At 47.4% G+C, this 27,250-nt stretch overlaps 1 protein-coding gene across 1 annotated transcript in view; it reads right to left on the reverse strand.

The window, feature by feature from the left end:
* Nucleotides 1-997: 997 nt before the first annotated feature.
* The window catches only part of LOC144127615 (uncharacterized), a 131,426-nt gene continuing 105,173 nt past the window's right edge, over nucleotides 998-27,250 (reverse strand). The window contains exons 3-5 of the mRNA XM_077660589.1: nucleotides 4,681-4,746; nucleotides 4,004-4,076; nucleotides 998-3,044 (exon numbers count right to left, since the gene is read on the reverse strand). Of these exons, the coding sequence (XP_077516715.1) occupies nucleotides 2,949-3,044; nucleotides 4,004-4,076; nucleotides 4,681-4,746 (235 nt within the window). The 3' untranslated portion in view covers nucleotides 998-2,948. The remainder of the gene's footprint in view (nucleotides 3,045-4,003; nucleotides 4,077-4,680; nucleotides 4,747-27,250) is intronic.

The raw sequence follows: 27,250 nt of genomic DNA on the forward strand, positions 1-27,250 counted from the left end.
CAGGTTTCGCTCAAGAAGAATTTGCCCAAGCTGCGTGGCGGTGAACTTAAGTAAACGAAAGGAGTAGAAATGGAGTAAGCTGTTTTTTAGCGCACGCCATTTTAGGGGTAGGTATACGCTGCCCAAGCCCTGGGGTTTCAGGACAGGATGTAAGACGAGGTGGGCAGGACGAGACGTGCTGCCCTGAAGTCGCGGTTCTTTTACCTTTTATACATGTCAGACCAACTGGCCCAAAGTTTTCCCTTGTTCTATAGACAGATACAAGCCAACAAGAGAGCGCCTTTTCCCGGACAAAGGACACCCTTCCAGCCAGTGCCATCGGCCGAATCTCACGGACCAGCTAGCGTGGCGATGCAGGGATGGGCATGGCAGTGCAGGGAAGGGTGATCGCCGACAATGAAGGGAGGGGGCTACCCCCTTTCATTTGCTACGCAACCAGGTTCATGAGAATTGACCGACGCCATTGGCTGGGAGTGAGTCCTTTGACTTGTGTCCGACTATAGCAGCTATGAAGATTTCAACCGAGGTTTCAGTCCCTTCAATTTGTTAACCTGAAGACCACCGGTGCCGCGTCTAAAAGCCTCCTCTCATTGCTAACTGCATCAAGTTACTATGCTCTGCTGTGGGACAGTACTTCCGTTGCCAAGAGCAAAAGTTAGCTGGTTTTTGAGGAAAGGAAATGGCGCAGTAACTGTCTCACACATCCCCCGGTGGACACCCGAACCGCGCCGTAAGAGAAGGAATAAAGGAGGGACTGAGAGAAGAAAGGAAGAAAGAGGTGTGGAGGGCTCCTGAATAATTTCGACCACCTGGGGATCTTTACCATGCACTGACGTCAAGCATTGATCGAAATCTGTTCCGAAACTTGGGCAGGATACCCTGCCTCTAAAAGGGAGCGCGCCAAAGGACAGCTTACTGGATCCCATGCAGTTGTATTCGCGTTTGGGGTGTGCGTGTCACTGCAGCGGTGTCTCGCACAGGCAATCGACAGAGAATAGAGTTGAACTTTTCGGTTGCTTTATTTGACCACTTTGGCGCAGACAGCCGAGAGAGATTGCAAAAGGGGACGCATGGCGTCGTCTGCTTGTACACATCGCTTTGCGTGGATTTTTTTTCTTCTTTGGTATCGCATTACGCGACATGTTGCCATAACGGGGGGGGGGGGGGGGGGGGGGGCAAGGACACGTCGCTCCTTACTTTTTCGCATATGTACATACATGAACAGCTGCAAGAGCGCGGCACACATGAAGGAGGAGACCACCGCACAGAAGGATTTACAAGGCGTCGCGAACAGCTGCTTAGGCTCGCAACGGACTTATGAACGACTCAGGGCGAGTGATTCTTTGCTGCTTTTATAGAACAGGAATTTCACATCAACATATGGGATTCGTCCTGCGGTGGGACCGATGCTTCAAAGATGAGTTCGACTTATCAGAAGCAGTGGAGAGCAGTTTCGTGCAGACCAGCGAAATTTGAGGCTCAGCACAAAAATGCTTCACAGAAGGGAACAGGAGGAGCGGATATATTATCGTAAGAATCTGTAAACAGCTGAACGAAGCAACACGGCACCTGTGGAATGAGGGCTTGCTAATTTGAACCGACAGGTGACAAGATGCTTTTATCCGCTGCGTTAAGCGTACGCCATCTTCCACACAGACGCTTATGCAGGTTTTTTGCTGACTGGGAGCACAAGCACTTGCTTTGTCAGAACATGAAAATGCACGTATCGAGGCTATCTGAATTCTGAACGTATCAAACTTATCGATAATGTATCGGACTGAACTTATTGAATACACCTCTTCATTAGAGTGAAAGGTAGGAACTGTCGTGGTGCTATCTTCACATATTCGATATCTGTTTGATTCCTACATCCCAGGCATAGGTACTGAGTACACAAGCACATTGTGACGATACACGGGAATACGTTGCGCGGGAAGATTTATCGTTAGCTCGTTAGCTCTCTTCTTCCTGAATCGCATTAGACTTCTTTTTTCATTTCAAAAGTACATGTAAAAATATGCCTTCTTGTTCAATAATGCTGAGCTTTTACTGCTGCACTATTCGGCAAAAACAAAATGAACAAACATTCTATGGATCAGCTGATTTGTTCGGCGTTATTTGTTTTGTGCAATACCTTCAGATCCAACGATTAAAAAAAACATAAAAAACAAACACTGCTTCAACTGGGTGAATGTTAAAATGAAAGTATTTAAGACTGAACTCTACGATTTCTGAACATTTCGCGATGTGTTAAGGCTTTAACTTGAGGCATTTGAATAGGTTCCCGCAAAAAACTGCCAAAAAAGTTAGATGCTGTGCTTGACAAAAATCCGAAATGTTTCCCTGCACTAACTTTTGTCAGCTGGGAAATTTTTGCGGAATGCCGTTGTATGGAGTATTGACTCTAGTGGGACCTCGAATTTTTGCATCAACCTTATTCAGGGCAGGTGCTCATAGATCTGCAACCAATCGGACTTGACATTCATCCTTTCCCTCTACCGTCAGATTTTGTTCCTTGCAGTAACTAGTTCAACAATGGCACGGAATGAATGTCGTGCTTTTCTTTTTCAAAGCGAAGTTGTGCTCACGCGCAAGGACCGAATTATTCAAATCATAAGCGGAAATATTCTCCACTTGAACCGCTCTTTTTTCCCCTTAACACTGCGCGTGAGTCTGCTTCGTAGGAGATTCTTGACGCGCAGAAAGGACCCCAATTCTAGCGTGCCAACAAAAGCGCTGAGGGAGGAGCGCGCTTCGAAGCAGGTGACGAAAGCGTGGAAGGAGCCTTGGCGACAGGAGCTCGTTTACACGGCAGGCACACACATGATTGACACTGAACGCCTCTTCTACTTGAGGTCGCCAAAATGTATACAGTGGCCCAGCAGGGCTTTATTTGGGCAAAGCGCAGGGAACGCCACAGAAGCTGACCACTGGACGCCTTCTGGGCTTCAGAAGACTGGCTTCCTCTCGAAAGAGCCCTCGGGTCGCCGGTCGTCTAGCAGGTCGTCGCCGTACCTGTCTCGGATCCAGGCTAGCACCGCCTCCTGTCGGCAAAAAGAGAATACATAATTCAACTCGTTATGGCGTCCGACGACGTGTCCTTCAAGAGGGAAGAAGAAAAACAGAGAGCGACGCTTTTGTGACGACCGCCCGGGACAAAGAGAACTCGATCGCGACGCACCGATAGGTGTCGAGTATGTCCAGAGGCCACTCTCCGCGCATGCCTTCGGCTGATCTCAACTGTAGGCGGCGCTTACACTAAGAGCATATTTGTCCCACCCAGAAGTTTCGAAACTACTTCTCCCTAGTGGATCCGATTGTTTGTGCAAGGAATCCGCGCACTGACTTGCGACAGCTTGCGAAAGAGCTTATGCGCGAACATAATTGCATCTAGCGATGATCAGAAGCAAGCGCCTGACGTACTGTAGCCGCAAATTTGCGTAAATGCACAGAGGCTGCTGGAAAGCAAATTTGGCGCACAAATTCGATAATTTGTAGACAACCTTCAGATGGCGGCAAAGATTATGGAGGTTGCCTTAGACTAAAAAATATGAGGTGTCTTAAAATGGCGAGAAGGGAAGCGTTGAAGCGGCCGTGTTTATTTGCTCATGACGGAAAGAACGTTTCTGCGGAATAGGAATAAACCAGGTAAGGAACAAAGTACATGGTCGGTCCTTGTCTCTGCTCCAACGTAGTAACGTTCTTGCAATCATGAGCTAGTGCCAACTCGCTCAACCTGCTGCCTTACGACGTGCGCAGAAAACAGCTGCTTCGTCACTGTTTGTTTCTTTCCAAGAAAAGAGCAATGCGAGCCCTCTGAGAAGCTGCCAGCCTATTCTCGAGCAATGGCCAGTACTTGAAGAGTGCGCTTATTTTCTAACTGAAAAGCCTCGGTTGCGTTTGTCTACTGGTAGCGTGAGCTTGGCGGACTGTCCTGTCTACCTCGTTTCTTTTGTGTCGTGTCTTTTGCGCAAAAAAACCCAGAATGAATTGGCGGACTGACCGGTGTTTTCTGCCTGTTCTTCGGTTCGTCGTCGTCGGCGCTGTACAGTTCCTTCAGAGTCATGGGCTCACCCCTGCGAGGAAAGAGACGAGAAGCAGCGCTTTTTCAGTGGTGCTTTAGGCGACCGTGTTTATTTCAAACGAGAATCCCTTCCCGCGCCATTACAGCACAAACGCAGTAATAAGACAGGCGCTTCTTGCTTCAGCGGAGTAATGAGACCAGCTTTTACAGAGAAAACCCTGTTTCTAGCAGAACAGTTATGAGGGTGCCACACAGCTGGTGGCATTACGGCATCTTTCTCATTTTTCTGACCAAAAAAAAAAAGGAAAACGCACCGTAATTTTCATCGCTGAAGTTTTTTGAAGTTAAGTAGAACGATTTCATTCTGAGATCTGGATCTAAAGGTCATCCTTTTGTCTTTTAACACGAACTCAGTACATTTAGAGGCTTAAGAAGTTAGGAAAGCATCCTGAGGGGCAGTACCCTCACGGGGGAATTGAATGTGTGGGTGAGAGAGACCTAGGAGGTGCCTATTCACAAACAGAGGCCAGCCGGAGCTATGATTCCCTGCTCGAATATACACGACTAACGCGGCATGAATGGAATCTGCACGTAATGCGTCCTGCTAAAAGCACGAAGTCGCGATTTGAACGTGCATAGTTTTGAAGTATACTTACTTATTGTATGGCACGTAAGAGCGCTTGGCACTGATACCTCGGCACTTGTAGTAGAACGGGTATTTCCTGAAAAGAAGAAAATGAACGAAAACAGCACGTCATTACAGATTTTACATCGCGCAAACAAAAAAAAGAAGCAAGGTGAAACAACTCATAAAAATGTCCTTATCACCCCATAAATCACAACGCCAGCGCATTTGCGATCAGAGGCGATTACAAAGCTGCATAATTACTTAGCAATAAACGCTTTCATAGGTAGCATACAATGAGATTTCGGAAAGAACAAATGGCATGCTTATCACTACTATTTTCAGGTTAGTGCCCCACGGCCCGAGCAAGTATCGCAGCCAATATTTTCTGCGCCTCCAAACTGCCGATAGGAGATCTGCAGGCCAACGCACCGCAAGGATACCGCGAATGCTGGTGGCACACCGGAAACGCGGGATATTCAAGAAGCGCCGAACTTCCCAGAGTTGTTGGTGTGAGTAACCAAATTTGCCAGCGACAAATCACTTTTCTGCTTATCATGCCAGGCCAATTTTGTCCACAATTTTCTTTCTTCGTCGGGACAGGGCGTTATACATAGCCTCCATGGAACGCATTCATTAAATAAGGTTATAACGATGCTCTGTGCCTTTTCATGTGTGTAAATGCGCATACGTGTCGGCAGCCCCATTCTCGTGAGCCAGATTGTACTGTCATAGAGACACCTCAATACTTGAGGTGCATACTTAGATTTTTTGGCTTAAAATGACAGGGAAGGGAAGAGAAACTATTCCGTTTACTTTTATATAAAGTGCGTCATACTGACAAGGCATCCCCGCGTTGGCCGCTACAAATGGAGAGACGATGCTCTTGTACACCTCCCGCTCAAGCAGTAAGCGCATGTGGAATACTCCCCTTATTTTTCGACAAAACTGCCAAAAACAAGTCTTCCTCAGATTAGCGACAGGTCTGTTTCAGGACGCTAAACTGCGGACGCACAGGGTACAGCTCTTTCTAGAGATTTTTGAGTCCCGATCAAATTTACCACTTGGCGCAAAACTTTACCTCTTAATTTTTTCCTGCAAAACCTTCCCTTCTCCCTCCCCAGGAGAAGAATGCAAAAGTAAAGATGAAATATTTGCCCTCTGACAACAATAGAAGAAATTTTCTTGGTTGAGTATAGTTGTAGCATTGGTTAGGGCAAGGGAAAGTTTTGATCTGCGAAGGATGCTCATTAAGTTTTCCCACTTTATTATTGCTGTCACTACTTAATTATTAGGCGATGGAATTGAAAGATGTTAAATTGAAATGAAACATTTGAATGGCTACTTTCTCAGGAGTACAAATCATTTCGATACAGATCTGACCAGCGCAAGGCCTTCCCGACCTCGGAGTATCTGGAAGCATACCGTCATAGAAGGTCCTTGCACATTACAGCGCGGAACATGCGGTTTCAGTTGTTCCACAAGATGAAGGAAAATCCCATGGGCACGCACTTCGCCGCTGATGGGGAAGTCGTCAGTACAGCGCGCTTTTGGTGTCGTCCATTACACTAAAATCTTTGTCCGTAAAGTTTCGAGACTGAGTTATTTTCTTCTTTAGAAATGATTCCCCAAAACAAGTGTTGGAGCGTATGTGTAGCGCCATCTTTTCGGGCTAACCTGAGCCCTTTATGTTAATTGTTGTGGCAGCTGCTAGATGGCCCTACATGTAGAAATACACGTTGTCACTAGCCGTCTGCGCAGTTTACTGTGACTGAATGTGGAGAGATGGACGTCCACCTCGAACAACATGTAACCATAAAATTCTGTGTGAAGCTTGGCAAGACAGCCACACAGGCGTATGAGCTTTTTTGGGGCGCTTACGGCAACGAAACATTATCGCGGGCGCGAGTTTTCGAGTGGCACAAGAGGTTCGTTTCGGGGAGAACGTCGGTGGAAAACGACACAAGGCAGGGGCGCCCTTCAACCTAACGGAATGAAAACAACGTGACTCGGATCAGGGCAATCGTACAGCAAGACCGCACCATTACAGTCCGCATGCTATCAGATTCTCTAGACATTCGTAAGACAACATGCCACCAAATTTTGCGTGGGAACTTGGGGAAACGAAACCTGAATGCCAGACTTGTGCCGCACTCCCTCACACAGGACCAGAAAGACACGCGGGCATCAGTAAGCGCTGATTTGCTCTCCGAGGCAGAGAAGGATGCTGCATTCATCGACAGCACCACTGCTGAAGACAAAACATGGTGTTTTCAATACGATCCTCAAACAAAGGGGCAGAGCGCCGAATGGCGGTCCACAAGCTCTGCGGCGTCGAGACAGGTGCGGCGACAGAAGACCAAAACAAAGACGATGCTGATAATTTTTTTTCAATGCCATAGGTGTCATACACCACTAGTTCGTCCCACAAGGACAGACGGTGAATCAGGAGTTTTATATCCGCGTGCTGCAACCCATGCGCGACGCACTGTGATGCCGTCGCCCTGACTTAAAGGCATCTGGACAATGAGGCCTACTCCACGATAACGCAAGGCCGCATACTGCTCTCGGCATGACAAAATTTCTTGCCAAGCACAGCATTACTGTACTTCCCCATCCGCCATACTCGCCTGACCTCTCCCCATCTGATTTTTTCCTGTTTCTTCGTGTGAAGAGAGCCCTAAATGGTCCGACAAAAGCATTTGTTGGGCGAGTTGGTGTTTACGATGATCCATAACTACAGCGCAAACGACAGGACAAAGATGAAGAAGGGACGCCACACAGCGCTGCCAACTAACCGTCTTATGCAGAGGTAGCTTCGTCCCCGATGCCCTGTACCTCGTCAACATGTCCACACCTTCCGAAATGCAACGGTCCACCTCAGCTCTGTCGGCCCGCTTGGAAACTTGCTTTACCATGGCCAAAAGTTCCGGTCTGGATTTCTTGGGCTCCACAGCAAACTTCGGTCCCAGCCCCAGGACTTGCCTGACGTATCCAGGGAAGGGGATGCTTTCAGTGGTGTGGACTTGTTGTCTTGTTGGTGCACTCTTCTTCGGCAGCAGCGCACGAAGGCCGGGAAGCGTTTGCTGCCATAGGAACTCGGTGGTAAGGTCTATGCTCCGTGACAGCTGACGCCATTGGATCTTTGAGTGGGCAGGTTCCTCCAAGAGCTGCACCCGAAGCTTGAGATGTTCCTTGTACATTCGCACCCGTTGCTGCCATTCCGCTCTGAGTAGTTTGCAAAATCTTCTTCCATGACCGGCAGAGGGCTGAACGCCACCCAGTAGAACCAAGACTTCGAGCGGCAGCACTTTCTTGCGAATACAAAAACCGAGCGTTCTTGCAAAGCACGATGCGGCAGCAACGACTGGTACACACCGAAGAGGGTCAGTATCACATACAGGAAGGCCCTTTGTACGAGAAATGAAGTTCGACAAAAGCATTTGTTGGGCGAGTTGGTGTTTACGATGATCCATAACTACAGCGCAAACGACAGGACAGAGATGAAGAAGGGACGCCACACAGCGCTGTGTGGCGTCCCTTCTTCATCTCTGTCCTGTCGTTTGCGCTGTAGTTATGGATCATCCTAAATGGTCGCTGGATGGGGAGCGTGGAGGCCATTCAAGACGCCACGACAAAGGAGCTTACGGCCCTGCCAAAAGAAGCGTTTTACAACTGTCTCCAAAACTTCAAGAAGCCCGAAGGACCAGCGCACAAAAACAACGGACAGAGTAGAAGAAGGACGGCGTAGAGAGAAGAAGCGTTAGAAGCTGTGTATAGACTGCAGGGGAGACTATTTCGAAGAAGTGCTGCACAAACGATTTCAATGTTAAACGCGATCTTTTTAATGGACTCAGTCTCGGAACTTTACGGACAAAGGTTGAATGAAGGCATGCCTCGATATGGCGGAAGTGATTAGGCGCTGGGTGGGATGCGCTTCCAGCAACACTTGAGGGTGCCGGGAATTGAAGGTGTCACATTTGAACGTAACATAATTCAATTCAGTCAAGTTTACCTCTAATTCAGTTGTAACTCTTGAAGGAATATGTACTGAACCCCCCCAACCTTAAGGTCTTGCTCTGAAATGCGTTAACTGTGATCGCCCAAGCCATCCATTGTGCGCACAATACTGCGACCGAGTGGAATTCTGGTCGTATCTGCACATATGCCTGCCGCAAACAATGGCGCAAAACCTTTTTTGTCGCACTATAACGACGCCGCGAGGGTGCTGATTGGTTTCGTGACAAGACTGTTACCCGAATACGCGCATCGCCGGCACGTTCTGCCCCTTCTGCATGTGCGCGCTCTAAAAACCAATCTCGATACTTGTCCGTCAAGAAGAGCCCCTCGGAGAAATCTCTTTACAGGGCTGCGAGGCGCCACCAGGAGGGTGGGAGTTGGGTCGGCGGCCCCTAGACGGCTCTGCGCAAACAAATCAAAACGGAAATGAACAAAAAGAAAGCCGAAGACGAAGCTGTAAGCGGGGGCCTCTGCGGTAGCCGCCAGTTCGTATGCGGCAGGTGCGCCTCGATGCCTCCGGAAACTAGGAACGAAGGAAGGGGATGGTGTTCTCGACGCACCGCCGCCGCTGCGGTCGCCGGCTTCACGCTAACGCACCGAGAAGGGACAACGTCTTCTTCGTCGCAAGGAGGAGGGAAATGTGGCCTTGGGGAATTCGGCGACAGCTGCCTCCTTTGAATATCAATTTCTTTGTAAATGAAGTCAAGTTGCAGCTACCTTTGTGCCTCGTCCTTCGGTGGCGCACGTGGCATACGCCGAAGTACAAGTCATCGCATATAAACATTTACTTCTTTACAGCTCCTCCTCCCTGTCGGTTACATGTTTGCTTCGCGTGAACATCTCGCTCCCGGTCTTTTTGCTTATACCGCTGCTCGATTTTCACTTGCACACTGAGCACACGTGTGGATTGCGCGGGGGCAAAAAAAATGCAACCATAGAAAACAGAATAGAAAGCAGGGTTATGTGAATGGCGGCCACAGATAGAGTAGGCGTCTTGTGGTATGTCTCGTTTGTCGCTAAAATTCCACGGACAGAGAAGTTATATCAAAAAGATTCCCCCCCCCCCCCCCCAAACCCTATAATTTTTTTTTGGTATGGCCTTTTGTTTGTTTTGTCGGGTCCGACGGTTGGAAAGCGCGATTTTGTCGAGTGTCGTCACTTGACTCGAGATGCTATTGTCCCCCGGAGAAAGGTTGCGCGATGCCCCTGGCGTCAGAAACGCGAATGCGGTTCTTGCTTTCGTTAGGAGCGTTCATTTTATGAAAACTTCGACTCTGGCTCGAACGCGCACTTCAACACCCTAGCAATGCCAATTTCCTCAACCTTGATTCGAAAGGACCATACCGTTTCACAACAAACTAAACCGCCTTTATGCGGCACACAAAAGAAATTGCACATTCGGAGAAGCCTCAACGAACGTGCATGCAGTTTCATTTTCAGGCAGCAGAAGCAAGGCGAACAAGGTATATCGCGAAGGGAGCGAAAAAAACGTCTTTCGTGCAGCGCCATTTTAGGCGAGGGTGGCTGGAACCTCCTGAGTAGTTTGCCCGAATACACATTTGTGAAACAAGAGGTGCTTAAATACTCAGAGAAGAAGCAGAATTATTTCGTGTGACACCACTGCAGCGGAAGGGTAAATGAGCTGCAGGGTGTAAAGAAAAGAAAATTCGTTAGCTTGGCCGTTTAAAAATGAATAAGAAGGACATAATTACAAGGAGGCTGACCACGAAGTACTTGTAAAGTTCTGCGCATAATGTGGTGGATTAACTACGCCAAGATCCGTTTATTTTCTGGGAGGAAGTATACATGTGCACATTCTTGTGAGTACCGGGAACGCCCGCTATACTCGTTCGCCGTTTATATCTAAATGCATTCAAGAAATTAAAAAATTATGCACGAATGCACCAAATTTGCTTCAGGTAAGGGCCATTGAAGTGAGCAATTAGGCCCTACAGTTATTACCTGTTGTTTGAAAACTGCGCAGGTAGATGTGGCAGAAAGAAGGTTGGACCAGGATGAGCGCAGTTAAGCTCTTTGTTCCTTGTTTCCCACAACTCGAGTTCGAACACCACTAAAACGTAACAGATCGCATATGGGCCCGATGTGCGGATGCTTTAATGATGTATGAGTGAGTGAATGCATAACTTTATTTCTATAAGAAAGCATTCTTCTTAAGCGGTTGCTCCTCCGAGTCCCCATGGATCCTTCAGCGCTGGTGCCCCTATTCCAGGGCTCCACTTGCTTCTGCCACCCGTATAACACGATGTACCGGAGCACGTTGGTCTTCACAGCAGTCGCTGGCCAGCATTACATCCCACTGCTCCATACGAGGTTTTTGTATCACTTGTACCGCGTCAATCTTTGCCCATGTTATGTGATACATCGCGGGTATTCCCCCACACCACGGGCATACATGCGGACATACCTTAGGATTAATGATGTTTCCTATATATCAGATTGGTGTACGTCCCAGTCTGGAGTTTTTCTACATATGTATCCGCCTCTTCTTTGCTCAGTTCTTATGTATCGGTGCGCATCTTCGCCCCCCCCTTAATGTTCGAGGATCACCGAGTACTCGCAAGGAACCCGCGTAGGTTCCCCGAAGCCGGATGTCCCGGACATCGTACATATCCTCGAGTTACCAAAACCACCTCTTGGTTCTCCACCATCGCCGCATGTTCCGGCACCCATATAATCCTGTGCTGTATAGACTGATTTCTCCCTAAGTGTTTTGTATCCCATCACAAGTCGCTTTAAGTAGTACGCGCATTGCAGATTTGCTCACCCCGCCGTCCCTAAAATTCCGGCAAGCCATTTGAGAGTCGGTCAGAATTGTTAGCTACTGTCTTTTCCAAAAGCCTTCCGCCACCGCTAGAGCCACGGCTCCATGTTCCGTTTCCGTCATAGAGCAGTCTCTAATCGATGCGCTGGCAACCTTCTTGTGTCTCGAGTTGACCACCGTCGCAACTGCCTTCTGTCTGTGGTTTTCCTACGTAGCTGCGTCCACGTACAACACTCCTCAATTGTTCTCCAGGCTTATTTCCAACGCTTTCACCCGAGCTTCGTCTCTGTCCGCGTGAAGCCGAGGGTTGGCATCGGGGCTACCCAAACATCATCCTGCGTGGCTCGTCCGGAATTTTGCCCACTCCTTCCACGTCCCGCAGGTGGCCCCCTTGTGACCTAACCAGTCATTCTTTGTGCGAGTCGCATGTGCAGCAGGGCTTCCTTTTCGAAAGTGCTGTGCAGCTGCAGAGCTAGGGACTTCTCCGTTGATGCGTTTTCAGGGAGGCCGTCTCGTACGCCCGCATCGTTTCCAATCGGTTCAGAACATGGCAGGGTCAGCTGCAGGTCACCCCTCTGCACGAGCTGCGCGCATTCCTGGGCACCATAGTTCGGTTCGGCGGCAGAAATATATTTGCAAGGAGCAGAACGCGACTGCACAAAGGAAATAATTGGGGATACATACATGCGCCCGTCAGCAAGCATAGGTTAGCATTCTTTCGGTGCGCTTCTATGCACAGCGTGCAAGGCTGCCAAAGCTAGCTCGCCTCTCCGCGCTGCCTATGTCCGCGCCCGAAAGCTAGTTCGTCATTAGGCGACGTTAGAGCAAGGATCGACCGCTGTGACAAAGCTCAAATACCGCGACTGCCTGCACTTCCTTCTCACCACGTTTCCGTCATCGAGACCTCGAGGGGTAAGAATGCCTGCGGCAGAGTGATACGCGACTGGCACGCCTAGTCACGCTGGGCCCCATCGACTTACCGCGCTCGGCCAGCCCGCTGGCTGCCAGAAAGTTCGCTCCTGGCGAGAATGCGAATCATGGTCCCATGGGCTGGCGGCCACTGGAACCAGCCGGCCGGCAAACACGGCGGCAAGCTATACACAAACTTGTAAGACGAAAAGCGCGAAGAAAAAAACAAAAAACACACGGACGCAAGAAAGACGAAGGACAAAGCGCTAACTTCCAACTAACGTTTATTAGAAACATCGAAAAATCGGATATATAGGCACATAAAAAGAAGGGGGGGGGGGGGGAGGACAAAACTAACAATGACAGGAGCATACAAAAAATCATGTCACTCGATTTCCGCTCAGACACATCATCCCCGTATTTTTCTTTTTTTTAAAAAGGCCGATTGATGGCGTTCTTACGCAGCCACTGTCCGTCCTATCAATCTCTAGCGCCTCCAATATCTCCCTTGTGATTTGCGAAGGATGCCGGTGGACAGTTACTGATTGTGGGAAATCCGGAACACAATGGCCGCCACCCTCATATTCACAGTCACGGGCAGTGAATTGCCAAAGCTTCCCGCATTTGTTTCACATTGCTGGCATGTTCTCGGAAACGCTCGTTCACGTATCGTCCACTCTGACCGACGTAAAAACGGCCGCATGTCAGTGGTATATCATAAACGATGCCTTCAGTACAATCAACATACCTGTTGGCATGGTGAAATGGGTTTCTGTTTCACGTTTTACTCATTTTACGGCGCGACGGCGGAAAATCACTCGTGCTGCAAACAACTGTGTGCGCGTATATGTCGATCCGATATCGTCCGAGAAGTTGGTGTTTTCTCTCGTCGATTACGTTTTCAACAAAATCCAACTTAATCGTCTACGCACGGTAAGTTTACACGATTATGTTTTATTATTTTGTCTCCTACACCACTCTAATCCGAGCTGTGTGTGCAGAACAGATTATGTGCGCAGCGATAACTTCCTAGCCTCGTTTGTAAGTTTCGTTTCAAGCAGCGGAATGCCAATTATGTCTGTGCTGCTATGTTCCTAACGCGCGGAAGGGAGGTTGGCGCGAAACTCATGATCGTAAGCTGCTCCTCGCGACACTGTCTACTGGCTTTTTCGTGTTGAAAGATAGATTCACGGCCAGAAATATCGCTTAGCCTGCATGTGAATGACGGCCGAAATGGAACTTTGCGTTAGCGCCGTGTGAGCTCGATTTACCTGGCGCCTCCGGAAACGCATACGCGCGTCCTGAGGTGGATTGCGCTTTTTTCTTAATCTTTGCGTTATCGTCTATTAAGGCCATGGAGTGCTGTCCATTGGGAGGTGTGCTTTGCTTGTTACGTATAGACCCTCGCTCGGCGCGCGTCGTGGACAGCGACTTTCATGTGAGCGAGTTGGTTGTAGCATGGCATGGTTTACTCAAAAGCCTACTGGCGCGAAAAGATGGAGACAACACACACAAGACATGACTGACGACAACTTCCAGCTAAGTTTATTCATGGAAACCACTTGATAGCCACACGAGCAGGCAAAAGATACAAGCAAAAAACGATACAAAGGGTGACTTAAGAAAGACGCACGTGCCAAAAAGGACCAAAGCAATGATTACAACGTTGACAATGAGCAACTAGGAAAACTAATCTCTTCTGCTGACAGCGACACAAATAGCTTATGCAGGTATGGCCCCTCTGCTTGATGTAATATGCTTCGATAATTTCACGTTCTAATCTGTCTTTAGACCTTGCAATGAATGTTGTGTTTTGAAAACAGAGACAGCATTTGCAGCTTTCCAGTGAGTGGCCATGCGGCTGCGATAACCGTTTTTTATAGCAATCTTGTGCTGCATCACTCTTTCGTTAAAGCACTGACCTGACTGGCCGACATATTCCTGGCCGTAGCTTGGAGGCACAACGCACACAACACCAGCCGTGCATTCAGTGGCGGGGATTTTTTTTATTCTTTTTGCACTGCTTTTTAACCAGTCTTTATTTGGTCAAGGTGCACGCGCTCGACAGCTTGCAAGGAGCAGAAAGAACTACATTAATCTGATACCTGCTGGCCACTTTCTTCAGGTTGTGCGAAAGTCGATGAATATAGGGTGAAACAGCCGTCGGTCGCTTTTCTTGGTCCTTGTTTTTTTTACCCTGATCACCCCTTGAAGCGCGAGCCGACGTCAAGGCGTGATCAGTTATTCAAAATCTGTCATCTAGTCTGTTTTCAGTGCCATATAATCTTAGCTACTTGAGAAGTGTGATTAACCCGGTTGTAAATAGCAGTCTGTAGTGTTAACCTGGCTTGTTCTAGTCTGTATGCTTGGCCCGGAGAATACGTATTAAGAACCGCGTCGTCATTCTCAAAATCATCAATCCACAGTTGAGAACATCGTAACCTTCAGTGTAGGCACGCGCCGTTTTGGGAACACAAAATCGCAGACCGTTGGGAGAACAGCTGTACATATGCGCGGGGACTCGTAGATCGAACGAGACGCGACCGCAATGTGACGAGTGTTTCACTTTCTGGAATAGAGATGGCCGCATGCCTACGCATATGCTCAGATGAAAATTCATTGCGAAACGAGCTGAGGACTATTCACCGAGAACTGACTAATAACGGTGACCCTAGTCGCTTTGTCTACAATATTCAGAAGCGGATCTTACAGCCGGAAACACAAAGCAACAAGACGTTCCAGGCGCGTGCTGCCATTCTTTACGGGCAGGGAATCAGCGAGGCACTATCGCGCTTGTTTTCAAGATATGACATGCTCATTGCCCACATCCCGACCAGCAAGCTCCGTAACCAGCTCGTGAGCGTGAAAGACAAACTGCCGATTGAAGCATTTCCAGGTGTCATCTACTAGATCTCATGTGCTGATTGCCCCCAGGTTTACGTTGGCGAAACAGGAAAGTTCCCCAGAAGGCTTAACGACCACAAACGTGACGTCAGAAATAATAATCGCACGACGAACGCCATTGCCGAGCATGTGCAAGAGCATACTCATACGAGTGACTGGGACCACGCCACAGTCATCGCGAAGGAAAGGAACGTGTCATCTCGGCGGCTGATGGAATCTCTAATCATCGAATCGACACCAGCTACCATGGACCGGGTGCAAGGAGCCATGCCACTCATCTACGCACGCTCCTTGCGCCACGTGTTACGTATATAAGTCGCGACAACTTCTTGTCCCGCTCAGTGATCAAGGAACCCGTACGAGGTTCCGAAATGCCTTTGAATTTCATGACATGGTCAGTGACCGCATTCCCTCTTCTTTAATACATATATGCGGAATTGGCCATTTTATACTTTACATTCAAAGACCGCTGGGAGTCTTCATACGACTGCTGGCGCAGTGGTGCAGAGATGCGCCACTGCCCTGCGATGGCAAGTGCTGCCACCGGTGGGGCTTTTGAGTCCCAGGTTGGTCTTCCCGGGCAGCCCTCACGGCCAATCATTTATTTCACTGCCATCTGCAACTGTGGCCAGCTTGCTCACAATTCGGTGGACAGGTTGTGGCGACTTCACAAGGTGACATGACCTCGATCACCCACCTGGGCACCGGCCGCTCCGGCTGCGAGGCTTCAAACGGTTGCCAACACCGAGCTTCAGATTGAAATCTATGGTACAGTGAACAATCCATGGCTGAGAGGCCTTATTGGCACATTTTGGGAAGAACTGAAAAGTGCAAAACGCCCATGGATTACGCGCAGCACAGTCCAGCTAAAACGAAGGTAACAAAGGATGGGAAACAAAGAAACGCAAAGACATTCGTCGACTTTATGATGGGCTGAAAACTGCTATTCGGAACGCAAGAGATGTTTCCTTTTGAAAGACACTGATCAGTTTTATGAGGCTGCACACACAAAACTTTTTCGCTACCTACCCATGTCCGAGAATCCAGTGACTAAGATCGAAGTAAATGGAAATATGATTGATGGACCTCGCACTGTGACCGACGCATTTTGCAGATACTTTGTCTGTTTACGCGTACACCTACGCTTGCAGAAAGTGAAGCTGTGATTGATCCTGCGTTATCAATGTCTGAAGTAGTCATAACTCAAGAAGGAATACTTCACTTATTGCTACAAACTGACGTCAAGAAATCTCCGGGTCCCGACAATCTTTCAAATGTTTTTGTCCGGTGCTACGCAGAACAGATCACTCCTTTTTTGCACTGAATTTTTACAGTGCCCCTTCAAACAGCCACCCTACCGACGGACTAGATTCGTGAAAATGTCCTTCCGAATCACAAAGGAGGCAACAAGCAACTTTTAAACGCTAACATGTCGATTTCGCTCACTAGTTGCTGTTGTAAAATCACGGAGCGAATTGTCAGCAAGGCAGTGTCCATCTGCTTACGAGGGTCGCATTTCGATGGAGATAAACGCTAGAGGCCCGTGTGCTGCGCGATGTCAGCGCACGTTAAAGAACGCCAGAGGTCGAAATTTCCGGAGCCCTTCACTACGGTGTCCCTCATAGCCTGAGTCGCTTTGGGACGTTAAACCCCCATAAGCCAAACCAGAAGATAACAATCTACTTTACTCCAAACATGCATTTCGTGAAGGTCTTTCTACCGTAACAAAACTCAACTCGAAATAACACACTACTTTCCCACAGTAATTAACTCCAGACTTCAAGCTGACGAAATGTTCATAGACTTTTCCTAAGCATTTGACAGGGCGCCCCACACCAAATTAATTGTCAGGCTGAATGCTTTATGGGGTTTAACGTTCCAAACCAAGTCAGGCTATGAGTGACGCCGTAGTGGAGGGCTCGGGATAATTTTGACCACCTGGGGTTCTTTAACGTGCTCTGACGTCGCGCAGTACACGAGCCTATAATATTTGGTCTCCATCGAACTGCGAGCGCCGATGTCGGGATCGAACCCGCGTCTTTCGGTTCAAAAGTTGAGCAATACAACCACTGAGACACCGCGGTGGCTTGTGGCTTACGGGCTGAAGACTATCATGATTTACACTAACATAGTGCACGGGATAACCGCCAGCCTCTTAAACCACCGACATTACGTTATCATAAATGAATATTAGTCTGAAGAGTTAGATGTCAACTCAGGTATTCCACAAGGTCACGTGCTAGGCCCAGTTCTTTTGCTAAAACTCGCTAACGACGTTCAGTCTCATGTTGAGCCTAATGTAACGGTAAGACTGTTTGCAGGTGACTGCGTCATCTACACCACAGTGCACACAATTAACATAACTCTATTCCTCCTTATCTAACATTGCCAGTTGGTGTCGAGAGTGGGGAATGGAAATTAACGCGGCAGAAAGCTCATCCGTGTGTATAACTGGAAAAAAGGCGCCCTTAAAATTTCCAACGCAGATATATCCTTGGAGGTTACAATCACAAGCACATTAAAATTACGCGTTCACATTAATGAGACGTGCACAAAGGCATATAGGTAGCTGATATATCTTCGCACGGAACTTGCACTGGCACCTGCCTTATCTAAGCTAGCAAGTTATAAGGCTCTAGTACAACCAGTACTTTAGTACAGCAGTATTATCTGGAATCCGCACCAAACGTACGTTGTTAGTCAGTTGGAACGAATTCAAAATTCGTTTGTTTACTCGCAGGATTCACGTGACGTCAGTGTGACCACACTACGCAACAGGGGAAACATTCAAATTTTGCCGATCCGGCGACACGTTGCTTCTTTAGTTTCTGTACCTTCTTTATAATGACTGTACTCATATCACGAGTAGATGAAACCGCCATATCAGCGCTCAGCCAGAACAAACGGTGGCAAGAGTATCAGGAGTTGAATTAGCCGGGCCAGTTGGTTCATTAAGCAGAACTTCTTGTTGGGCGAGTTGGCGCATACTGTTGTAGGTACGAATTGCGCACAAAAGACACACACAGGAAAAAGCACGAGGGAGACTGAAAGAGCGCAAACTATCAACTGGTGTTTATTAGATTCAGTGCCGCTTTTATAGGCAGTGTGCACACGTGCCTACGAAAAGGGGACGGAGGAAAAGAAGGCAAATCAACCCTGCGCGACAATCCATCAAAACCGCCCCAAAAAATTCTTTTCCGCGTTGTACAATGAAACGGAGGTGTCCATCACACAGTTATCACCTCTTGCCTTGATGTGGTATGCCTCTAGAAGTTCACGGGAAACTTTGTCATTACTCCTGCCCAGAATTCTGATATTATTTATCAGTGGCTCACAACCCGAGCATGCAATGCAATGAGCAGGCAAATTTGCTCCTTCTCTATTCCTAATTGAACGCTGATGCTCCCCTGCGCGTTCATTCACGCAGCGTCCTGTCTGACCCACATACACGCGACCACACTTGAGCGGGATGAGGTACACAACGCCCGTGGCGCATTTTACAAATTGTGCCGCATGCTTTAACACGCATGCTCTTTGTCGAGCGCCTTCCGCGCTGATCCTTGGGCACAACCCAGCTAGCTTGCGTGGCGCCGAAAACACCACAGGGACGTTATGCCTATTAGCCACTTTTTTATATTGTGGGCCACCTTGTGCATATACGGGACGACCGTAGTCTTTCTTCGCGGCAATCGCTCCTCTTTGTTGGCGCGGTTTCCTTTTTTTACCTTCCGAAGAAGGTTCTCGGCCACAGCTGAGATGACCTCGCAGGGGAAGCCGGCTGAAAGCAGCCTGTTTATCTGGTTATGAAAGCTGGTGTGCATTGCATGCGGGCATGACTTCGTCAGAGATGATTCCAGGCACGAGCTGATTAAGGCTCTCTTAACTATCTTCGAGTGGGCAGAATCATAGGGAAGGAGCCCTTTCTGCGCTCTCGGTGCGTAATGCCAGCAGAAGTGATGCAATCCAATCTCTAGGTTGAGATCTAAAAATTGCAACGAACCATGGTTCGGAAGTTCGTGCGTAAAATTCAAACCCTTCCCATAACGTTTAAAAAGAGTTAAAATGCTATCCACTGAATGAGTGGGGTCAAGGTTTTTTGTTTAGATAAAACAATTAGTAAATCGTCAACGTATCTAAATGCCTTAAGTACACCCTTTACTAAACACCTGATTCAGGGATCGGTCAATAGCGGCTAAAAAAATATTGCAAAGGGTCGGGGCAACGCAGGATCCAATGCAAATGCCTTGTCGTTGAATGTAAAGGTCATCGTTAAAAGAAATAAAAGTGGCTTGCAAATAAAATTCTAGCAAGGAAATAAAGCTGTCTGCTGGCACACCGGCTGAGTTTCGAAAACTTACTTCACCATTCCTTTCAATACATTCTCTGACGGCAACAAACATATCATGAGGCACGGAATAAAACAAATCCTCCACATCTACAGAGAATGCATAGCCTATAGGGGCGTTGGATTTCAAAAAGCGCACAACATCACCGGAGGTCTTTGTGGCAAATGAACGCGCAGGGGAGCATCAGCGCTCAATTAGGAATAGAGAAGGAGCAAATTTGCCTGCTCATTGCATTGCATGCACGGGTTGTGAGCCACTGCTAAATAATATCAGAATTCTGGGCAGGAGTAATGACAATAAGTTTCCCGTGAACTTCTAGAGGCATACCACATCAAGGCAAGAGGTGATGACTGTGTGAGTGACACCTCCGTTTCATTGTACAACGCGGAAAAGAATTTTTTAGAGCGGTTTCGATGGATTGTCGCGCAGGGTTGATTTGCCTTCTTTTCCTCTCCTTCCCCTCTTCGTAGGCACGTGTGCACACTGCCTATAAAAGCGGCACTGAATCTAATAAACACCAGTTGATAGCTTGCGCTCTTTCAGTCTCCCTCGTGCTTTTTCCTGTGTGTATCTTTTGTCCGCAATTCGTACCTACAACAGTTGGTTCGTGGCACATAACAGCGTCACAGGCGGGATAACAAGGAAGAGACATAAACACGAGCGCTGTGCTTGTGACTCTTCCTTGTTGTCCAATCAGTATCAGGTCGCATACCTCCCGCTGTAGCACATTAAAGTATTTTTTCTTTCCGTTAGTCATCGGACCGCAGCGGTGGCCGAGTGTTTTGAGCATCCGCCTCGCATGCGGGAGGTGCGGGGTTCGATCGCCAGTGCCGCCGCATACCCACCGGTGACACAATGGGTACAAGCTTTCCCCTGCCTGGTGATCGGCTGCTTAAGGTTGAAATGCTTGGAAAATGAAAATGGGTCTTTGACTCCAACTCGAGTAGTCGAAAGTACCTTGTGCGATGGCGCTCTTTGGCCGTAGATGCCTTTTCGCCATAAAAATGCATCATCAACATCATCCATCAGTCATAGAATTATGGAATAAACTGCCACGCGACTTTGCGACCTCGGAATGTGGCAATGTATTTGTCGCCAAGATTTAGATTTTTTTTTTTATCAACAAGTTTCGCCCGTCTAACAAAACCGCGTTATGACTGGTGGCCTAAAGGGCTATTTCGCGGAGTGAATGTTTTTCATGTGCAAACCGTCCGCAGTTCTTTTTCCGAACTAGGTCTGTCTAATGTGTAGCCTTTCCTGTTAGCCTACACTTTTTTATCTTTGATCATTTTTTCCTCTGGATGCACTGTTAGCAACCCGTACTTTTTGTTTTGTTCCCACTCCTCTAAGAAACTTGCAAGGCTTACAGTATTACTAAATGAAGTAAACATGGTCGCATCTGAAACCTAGGTTACTGCATTTTTCCGCGCTCGACGTTAAAAAGTGAGGGTGACTACATCGGCTGTCGCCATTGTGGAAGAGGTCTTAGACTGTCTAGTGACTATTTAAGAACTCTACTGTCTTGCTTGTCTACTGTCTATAACCAGGGGTATAATAACAGAGCAGAAGCAGCCGAGTGTTAATACCGCCACATGGTGTCAATAGCAATACTAAATTTTGTCAGTGATGAGCTATTGGTAATGGATGGACTAAGTCTGCTCCATTCTCCAATTGCTAGTGGGAAAAACGAGTATTTGAAGCAGTCAGTATGAAAATGGTACTCACTTAACATGTGTGAATGTTTATGACGCGTTGACCTTACATCGGAAAGGGAAATGTATTTTAGCAGTGTCCAGTCTTAGATGTCGATTAATTAGTTGAAATATGAGTTTAAGCCGCGCGAGTTTAGCACGAGTCTGCAATGGTTTGATACATTTAGCTCTCATTATTTCAGTAGGCGAATCAGTTATTTTGTATTTGTTAGATATGAATCTGACTTGCTTTTTTCTTAACTGTTTCGACCTCGTTTCTATATTTATTAGCATAAGGAAACCAAGCGACGTTAGCGTATTCGAGAAGAGATATAACTAAAGCACTGTAGGCTGATAGATTAGTTTGTAAAGGGGCTGATCTGAGGCGTCGCCTAATAAAAAAGTCGTTTTAGAGCTGTTCAGGTGATTCTATCCACGTGAGCATTCCACCTGAGGTCACGGGCTATTAGTACGCCAAGATACTTACACTATGTTCAGTTACTGCAGTAAGTGGTGCGTCATTTATAGTGTACTGAAAGTCGGGGTTATGCTTCTCCCTAGAAACTGTCATAATAGCAGATTTAGTAGCGTTAAGTGTCATCTTCCAGTCGGTGCACCATTTGTGGTGTCTTCGGCTGAGCCGCACTGCCGCTGTGCCGGTGCTCAGGAAGTGACGTCAAATACTACACGAGTGGCACGTCCACTTGCCGAACGTGCGAAACATTCGCAGAGTGCCGTTGCTCTTTCTGCCATCTGTTCACCGTAGCCTCCGAGACCCTCGAAATCTTAGAGGCATTCTTACGAGCGGCCGACGCCAACGACTGCAGTCAGAAATTTGTACAGTTAGCAACAACCTCTTAGGAAACAGCGCGAAGGACCGGAGTTCATAGAAACGGTGGGAAATTCGGGAACCACGAGCATGCTCGTTAAATACTGCGATTGTTCTTGTGCAGATTTGTCAGACACAACACGCGTTATGCTTGCCGGTTTCGATGCATACGCTTTAGAGCAGCTAGAGTAACTTCTGAAAATATCTGCCGATGATTCTCAATTACTTCTCTCGAACACCAGGTGGTCTAAATTTCGGAGCCCTTCACTACAGCGTCTCTCATAGCCTGAGTCGCTTTGGGACGCTAAACTCCCATAAACCAATCAATCCAATCTCAGCTACCCACATTGTCACTCTAGTGATGTATCTTTCAGCCTATGCTCACGTTGACAAAAAGTACGATGTCATAAAGTGCAGGCATGCCAGATGAACCGCATTTGCCGTTCGCCGCACTAAAAAAAAACTAATTTTTTTCATACGGGGAAGGCACAGAGCTCGCCGGCTGGTGGCTGCGTGATTGCAGCGCGAATAAATACATTGTAGCCGCTACAACATTCAACATTTCTGTGAAATATGCCCACTTGTGATGCTTCGTCTGTTTTTTCCTCTTCTTCGATGCTTCCTATCTGCCACTGTGTAGTGAATTGTCTGCGCCAACACGTCGTCTGCAAGCGACGGATGCTGGCGCGCGCTGCACGCCGGGATTGCACTGCGCTCGACCGGCTCCACCGTCGGTCTCCACGTGGCACTCGTGTTGTGCTCGTCCCGGCCGAAAGTACGGCCCTGCACGAGTGGTATTCAGCCGAACGTGGGGCGCCGCACGAGTGCGTGGAAAACTCCATGAGTGGCGTCAGCCGAAGACACTATAGTCATAGCTTCAAGTGCGTTGTGTAGGGCGTTATGATGATCTATTGTATTGATTTCCCGATAAATTATGCAGTCATCTGTGAATATTAACGTTAAGATTAGTCGCTAGATCATTTATAAAAATTAGGAAGAGAACAGGCGCCAAGACGCAACCCTAGGGTACGCCTGGCAGAACAATTACTATTTTGGAGGTTTGTTGATTAATTTAGACAAATTGTGTTCTCTCTGATAAGTAGTTGCTAGTCCAATTAACTATAGAGCCTTGACCTAGTATTGATTCTAGTTTATTAATTCGTTAAATTTGCGTAACCCGGTCAAATGCCTTCGAAAAGTCTAGCAGTATTAGATCGGTTTGGTTTTGTCTGTCTATGCTGCGGGATAAGTTGTGAGCTAATTCTGATAACTGCGTTACTGTATAAAGGTATTGGCGGAAGCCATGCTGAAATGGGGATAGTATGCTTTCATTTTCAAGCAAAACTGTTATGTGTTTTCTATTTCTATATTTCTATTTCTATTTCTATACTTCCCTTCTTAAGCAAGGTTGTAGAAAAGCTACTAGAAATACAAATACATTCCTATTACGCCAAATTTAATATCGTGTCTCCTTTTCAATTCGGTTTTAGACGTGGTCATTCAACGGAAAGTGCCCTATTATATTTTTCTGACTGGATCAAAACACAACTTGACAGCGGTATGATAGCCGGCGCTGTCTTCATAGACTATACCAAAGCCTTCGATAATATTAATCACTGCATTCTTTTTTCTAAACTCGAAAGCTATGGTATTACAGGCCCGGCGTTGACCCTGATCAAAAGTTATTTATCCGACAGGTACCAGAGCGTGTGCATTGAAGGTATATTGTCATCTCCTAGACTAATTAATGAAGGAGTGCCCCAAGGTTCAATTCTAGGTCCCCTCCTTTTTCTAACCTATATTAATGACCTTCAGACTTACTTAAATACAACCCAATGTCTCTTGTACGCTGATGACACAACCATCATGGCAACTGGTAACACGTCTTCTGAATTAACCACAAATCTTGACTCGTTGCTGCATTCTTTAGAGAACTGGAGTCACGCTAACTGTATTAAAATTAATCCGTCTAAAACCAGTTTTGTGGTATTTCACGCCCCTCAAAGAAAAATTACTTCACATTTATCAATAACTATCAACAATGTTTCAATACCGCAAACACATTCTGCTACATTTCTAGGTGTGATAGTTGACTCGAACCTAAAGTTTAATCATCATGTTGCCCTCCGTTGTTAATAAAATTTGTTTCGGAATAAGGGCTCTCATCAGAACAAGGCCGTTCTTTAGCTTAGATACGTTGCTTTCAATCTATTACGCATTCATACACTCCCATATTAATTACTGTATCACTTCATGGGGTAGCACATAGAGAATTCATCTTTCTATACTCATTTCTATGCAAAAACAAGCACTTAGAATCATCACTTTCTCTTCTTTTACCCAGCCGTCTGCACCTTTGTTCCATTCACTACATGTCCTGCCCCTTGAACATCTTCACAAATTTCAGGTCCTGGTTTTTCTTTTCAAAGTCATCAATAAGTGCATATGTGTTAATTTTGTCCCTGAAAATATAATTACAAATAATAACGTCACGCGTTTTGCTTTGTCGAACAATTTATTGTTGCCAAAAGTACGGACTAATTATGGAAAGCAAACTACATCGTTCTTTACCATCTCCACTTGGAATAATTTGCCCCCTTCACTGAAAACCCCAATGTCATTGTACAAATTCAAAAAATGTTAAAACACCACTTGTTTGAATCCTTAGATGTTTAATAACGTTTTTGTGTTTGCAATCACTATGTAACATTCATTTGCTGTACACTTCTTTCCTTTATGTCGCTTTATTTGCCTTCCTTTTTTTTTTACCTCGAATTGTTGTGCATGCGCCGGTTTATGTATTCTGTTCATGTAGCCATAGGAGGCCCTGTTTGCAGTCTCGACTTTTGGGCCTCCTGATGTATATACCCCATAAACCATGCACTGTAAATACGAAATAAACTTGATTTGATTGATATGATTGATATGAGTACTTTAGACGCTGCACAGGTGATGGAGATGGGTCTGTAGTTAGTAACATCTGTCCTGTTTCCTCTTTGGTGCATTGGAATAATTTTAGCTATTTTCCATTTCTTTGGAAGGGTACAAATAAAAGAGCTATGGGCTTCAGTTATAGAACTCGCGGACCACAGACTTTTGTCCTCAACTGTACACTGCGCATCGGGGCAGTACGATGGCATCAGCACACACGAAAAAACCTTGGTCATAAATCGCCGACCCTTCCAAAAAAGTGCACACGGAAGAGAACAGCTGACGCTCAGCGCTCCCGTTCCACAGTTGCGCCGCACATACGCAGAAAGCCAATCCCCAGCATTATATCGTGGGTCGATATGCAGAGTACCGCGAATTCCACCGGAAATATACTGCCACCCAAACAGACCTTAACGCTGCACAACCTCGCCACTCACTCCATAAAAGATAGCAGTTTTGTCCCAAATAAACAGAACCGTATTCCCCAAACAGTTCTTAAAAGGTAAACTCATGACAGGAACGGTAGCACCAGTATCTACCAACGCCACCGTATAGGGGCACCGTCAACAAGCACTTGGACTTTGTTCTCCAACATAAACACAGGTGGAGGAATGTCAGGTTGCAGCGCACATTGTCCAGCGACCTCAACTCCGTCGGCCGCGCTGGCTAGTTTTCCGGCAGTCGTGGCGGGGACAGGAGGCGGGTGCCGTCATTGCGCGAATGAGCCCCGGGCCCTCTTGCCGCAGTGAGATCGGAGGGCGCCGGACCGGGACGACAATGTGAACCGGTGGCACACGGAGACTGGCCGATGCGCGTGGTAAATATCCAGATGGCGGATCCCGGGAACCGTAGGTCTCGGACGGTCCTCATGATGTACGGTCGGAGTAAAAGCGAAGAGCATGGTGGGGAAACTGCGGGAAGGGTTTGTATGCGGAATGTCAAGGGCAGGCGTGGTGTTCACTGGACAGCGGGCCCGCTGCGCCGCTGGGCTCTTGGTGGCACATCACCAGTCTGCGTTGGACGAAGGGTCCCGCGAGGCAGGGTCCGTTGTCTGGTGCATCGTGAATGGCACGGGTGGGAGACCAGCGAGACGACGACTCCGACGGGGCTCCAGTGGTTGAGGACGAACCCAGCCACCAAATTATTGTCACGTGCCAGTAGTTTATTGGCGGAGCGTCGAACCAATGAAGTCGAACGGAGCTTCAGTGCGCTAGCACTTACAGTGGCCATTCCCTAAATTTAGCCTTTATGTGTCTGTTTGTCTGAAGCCGGCTTTGTGGCAGGCAGCTCATGGCAACCTACCCACCATGTCAGGCAGCAGCTCATTTAACCGTAAGAGGCTGGCCGGGAAGAGCGACCTGGGTCAACCCAAGTGGCACCGATGGCAGCGCTGCCATCTGCTCTTCTATGGCAGGTGCGCACCTGCCATAGAAGAGCAGTTGCCCATCTTAACTTGTCCGCTGCACCACTGCGCCAGAAATGGTGGGAAGGCTCCCAGGGATCTATGATTGGAGAGAATGACAGTTCCGCATATATGGACAATAACCCATTATCGCTATCCGAACAACTGCCATCCGGGAACCCTGGATCTGAACACCAGAACGAAAGTAAAGCCGAACAGCTAGCGCATCTAATTCGCGTTTGGTCTAACTACTGAAATCCATCATCATTTTTTTCTTCTCCACAGCTGCCCGCCTAACTTCATCTTCAGAGATGGTACAATATAAACCTTGAAGCACGTCTGTGAACCCTCTAAATTTTATCTATTTGGTTTTTTTAGAGGTTCCCATCAACACTTTTATATTCAAAAGCTTGGGGCGCACTAGAGTCATTTATGCAGTAAGTTTGACATTTGTGGGTGCAAGTGAAAGTTTGCGTTTCAAATACCCATGTTTTCGCTCAGCTGATCAGCACGTGCAGTGTGCAGTTGAGATCTTTACATATGGTCACGCCTAAATATTTGAAATGCTGCCGCGTGCTCTTGGCTTGCCGTCGAATTCGTAATCAATAAGGAAAATATTAACGCGATAGCATTAAAAGGCCCCGTTACGCAGAAAATCCGGAGTCGGCGTTATGGGCGTCGACGTTTTGAGATAAAAAGGGTGGCCCAGGCACCAGAAGCAACCTAGGTGGGCAGCCTAGGTCATGTGACCTTAGGAGGTCATCACAACCTACCCATCGGATCTTGA

This window comes from Amblyomma americanum, chromosome 4 (assembly GCF_052857255.1).
Source record: "Amblyomma americanum isolate KBUSLIRL-KWMA chromosome 4, ASM5285725v1, whole genome shotgun sequence".
In the NCBI taxonomy this organism is placed as follows: Eukaryota; Metazoa; Arthropoda; class Arachnida; order Ixodida; family Ixodidae; genus Amblyomma; species Amblyomma americanum.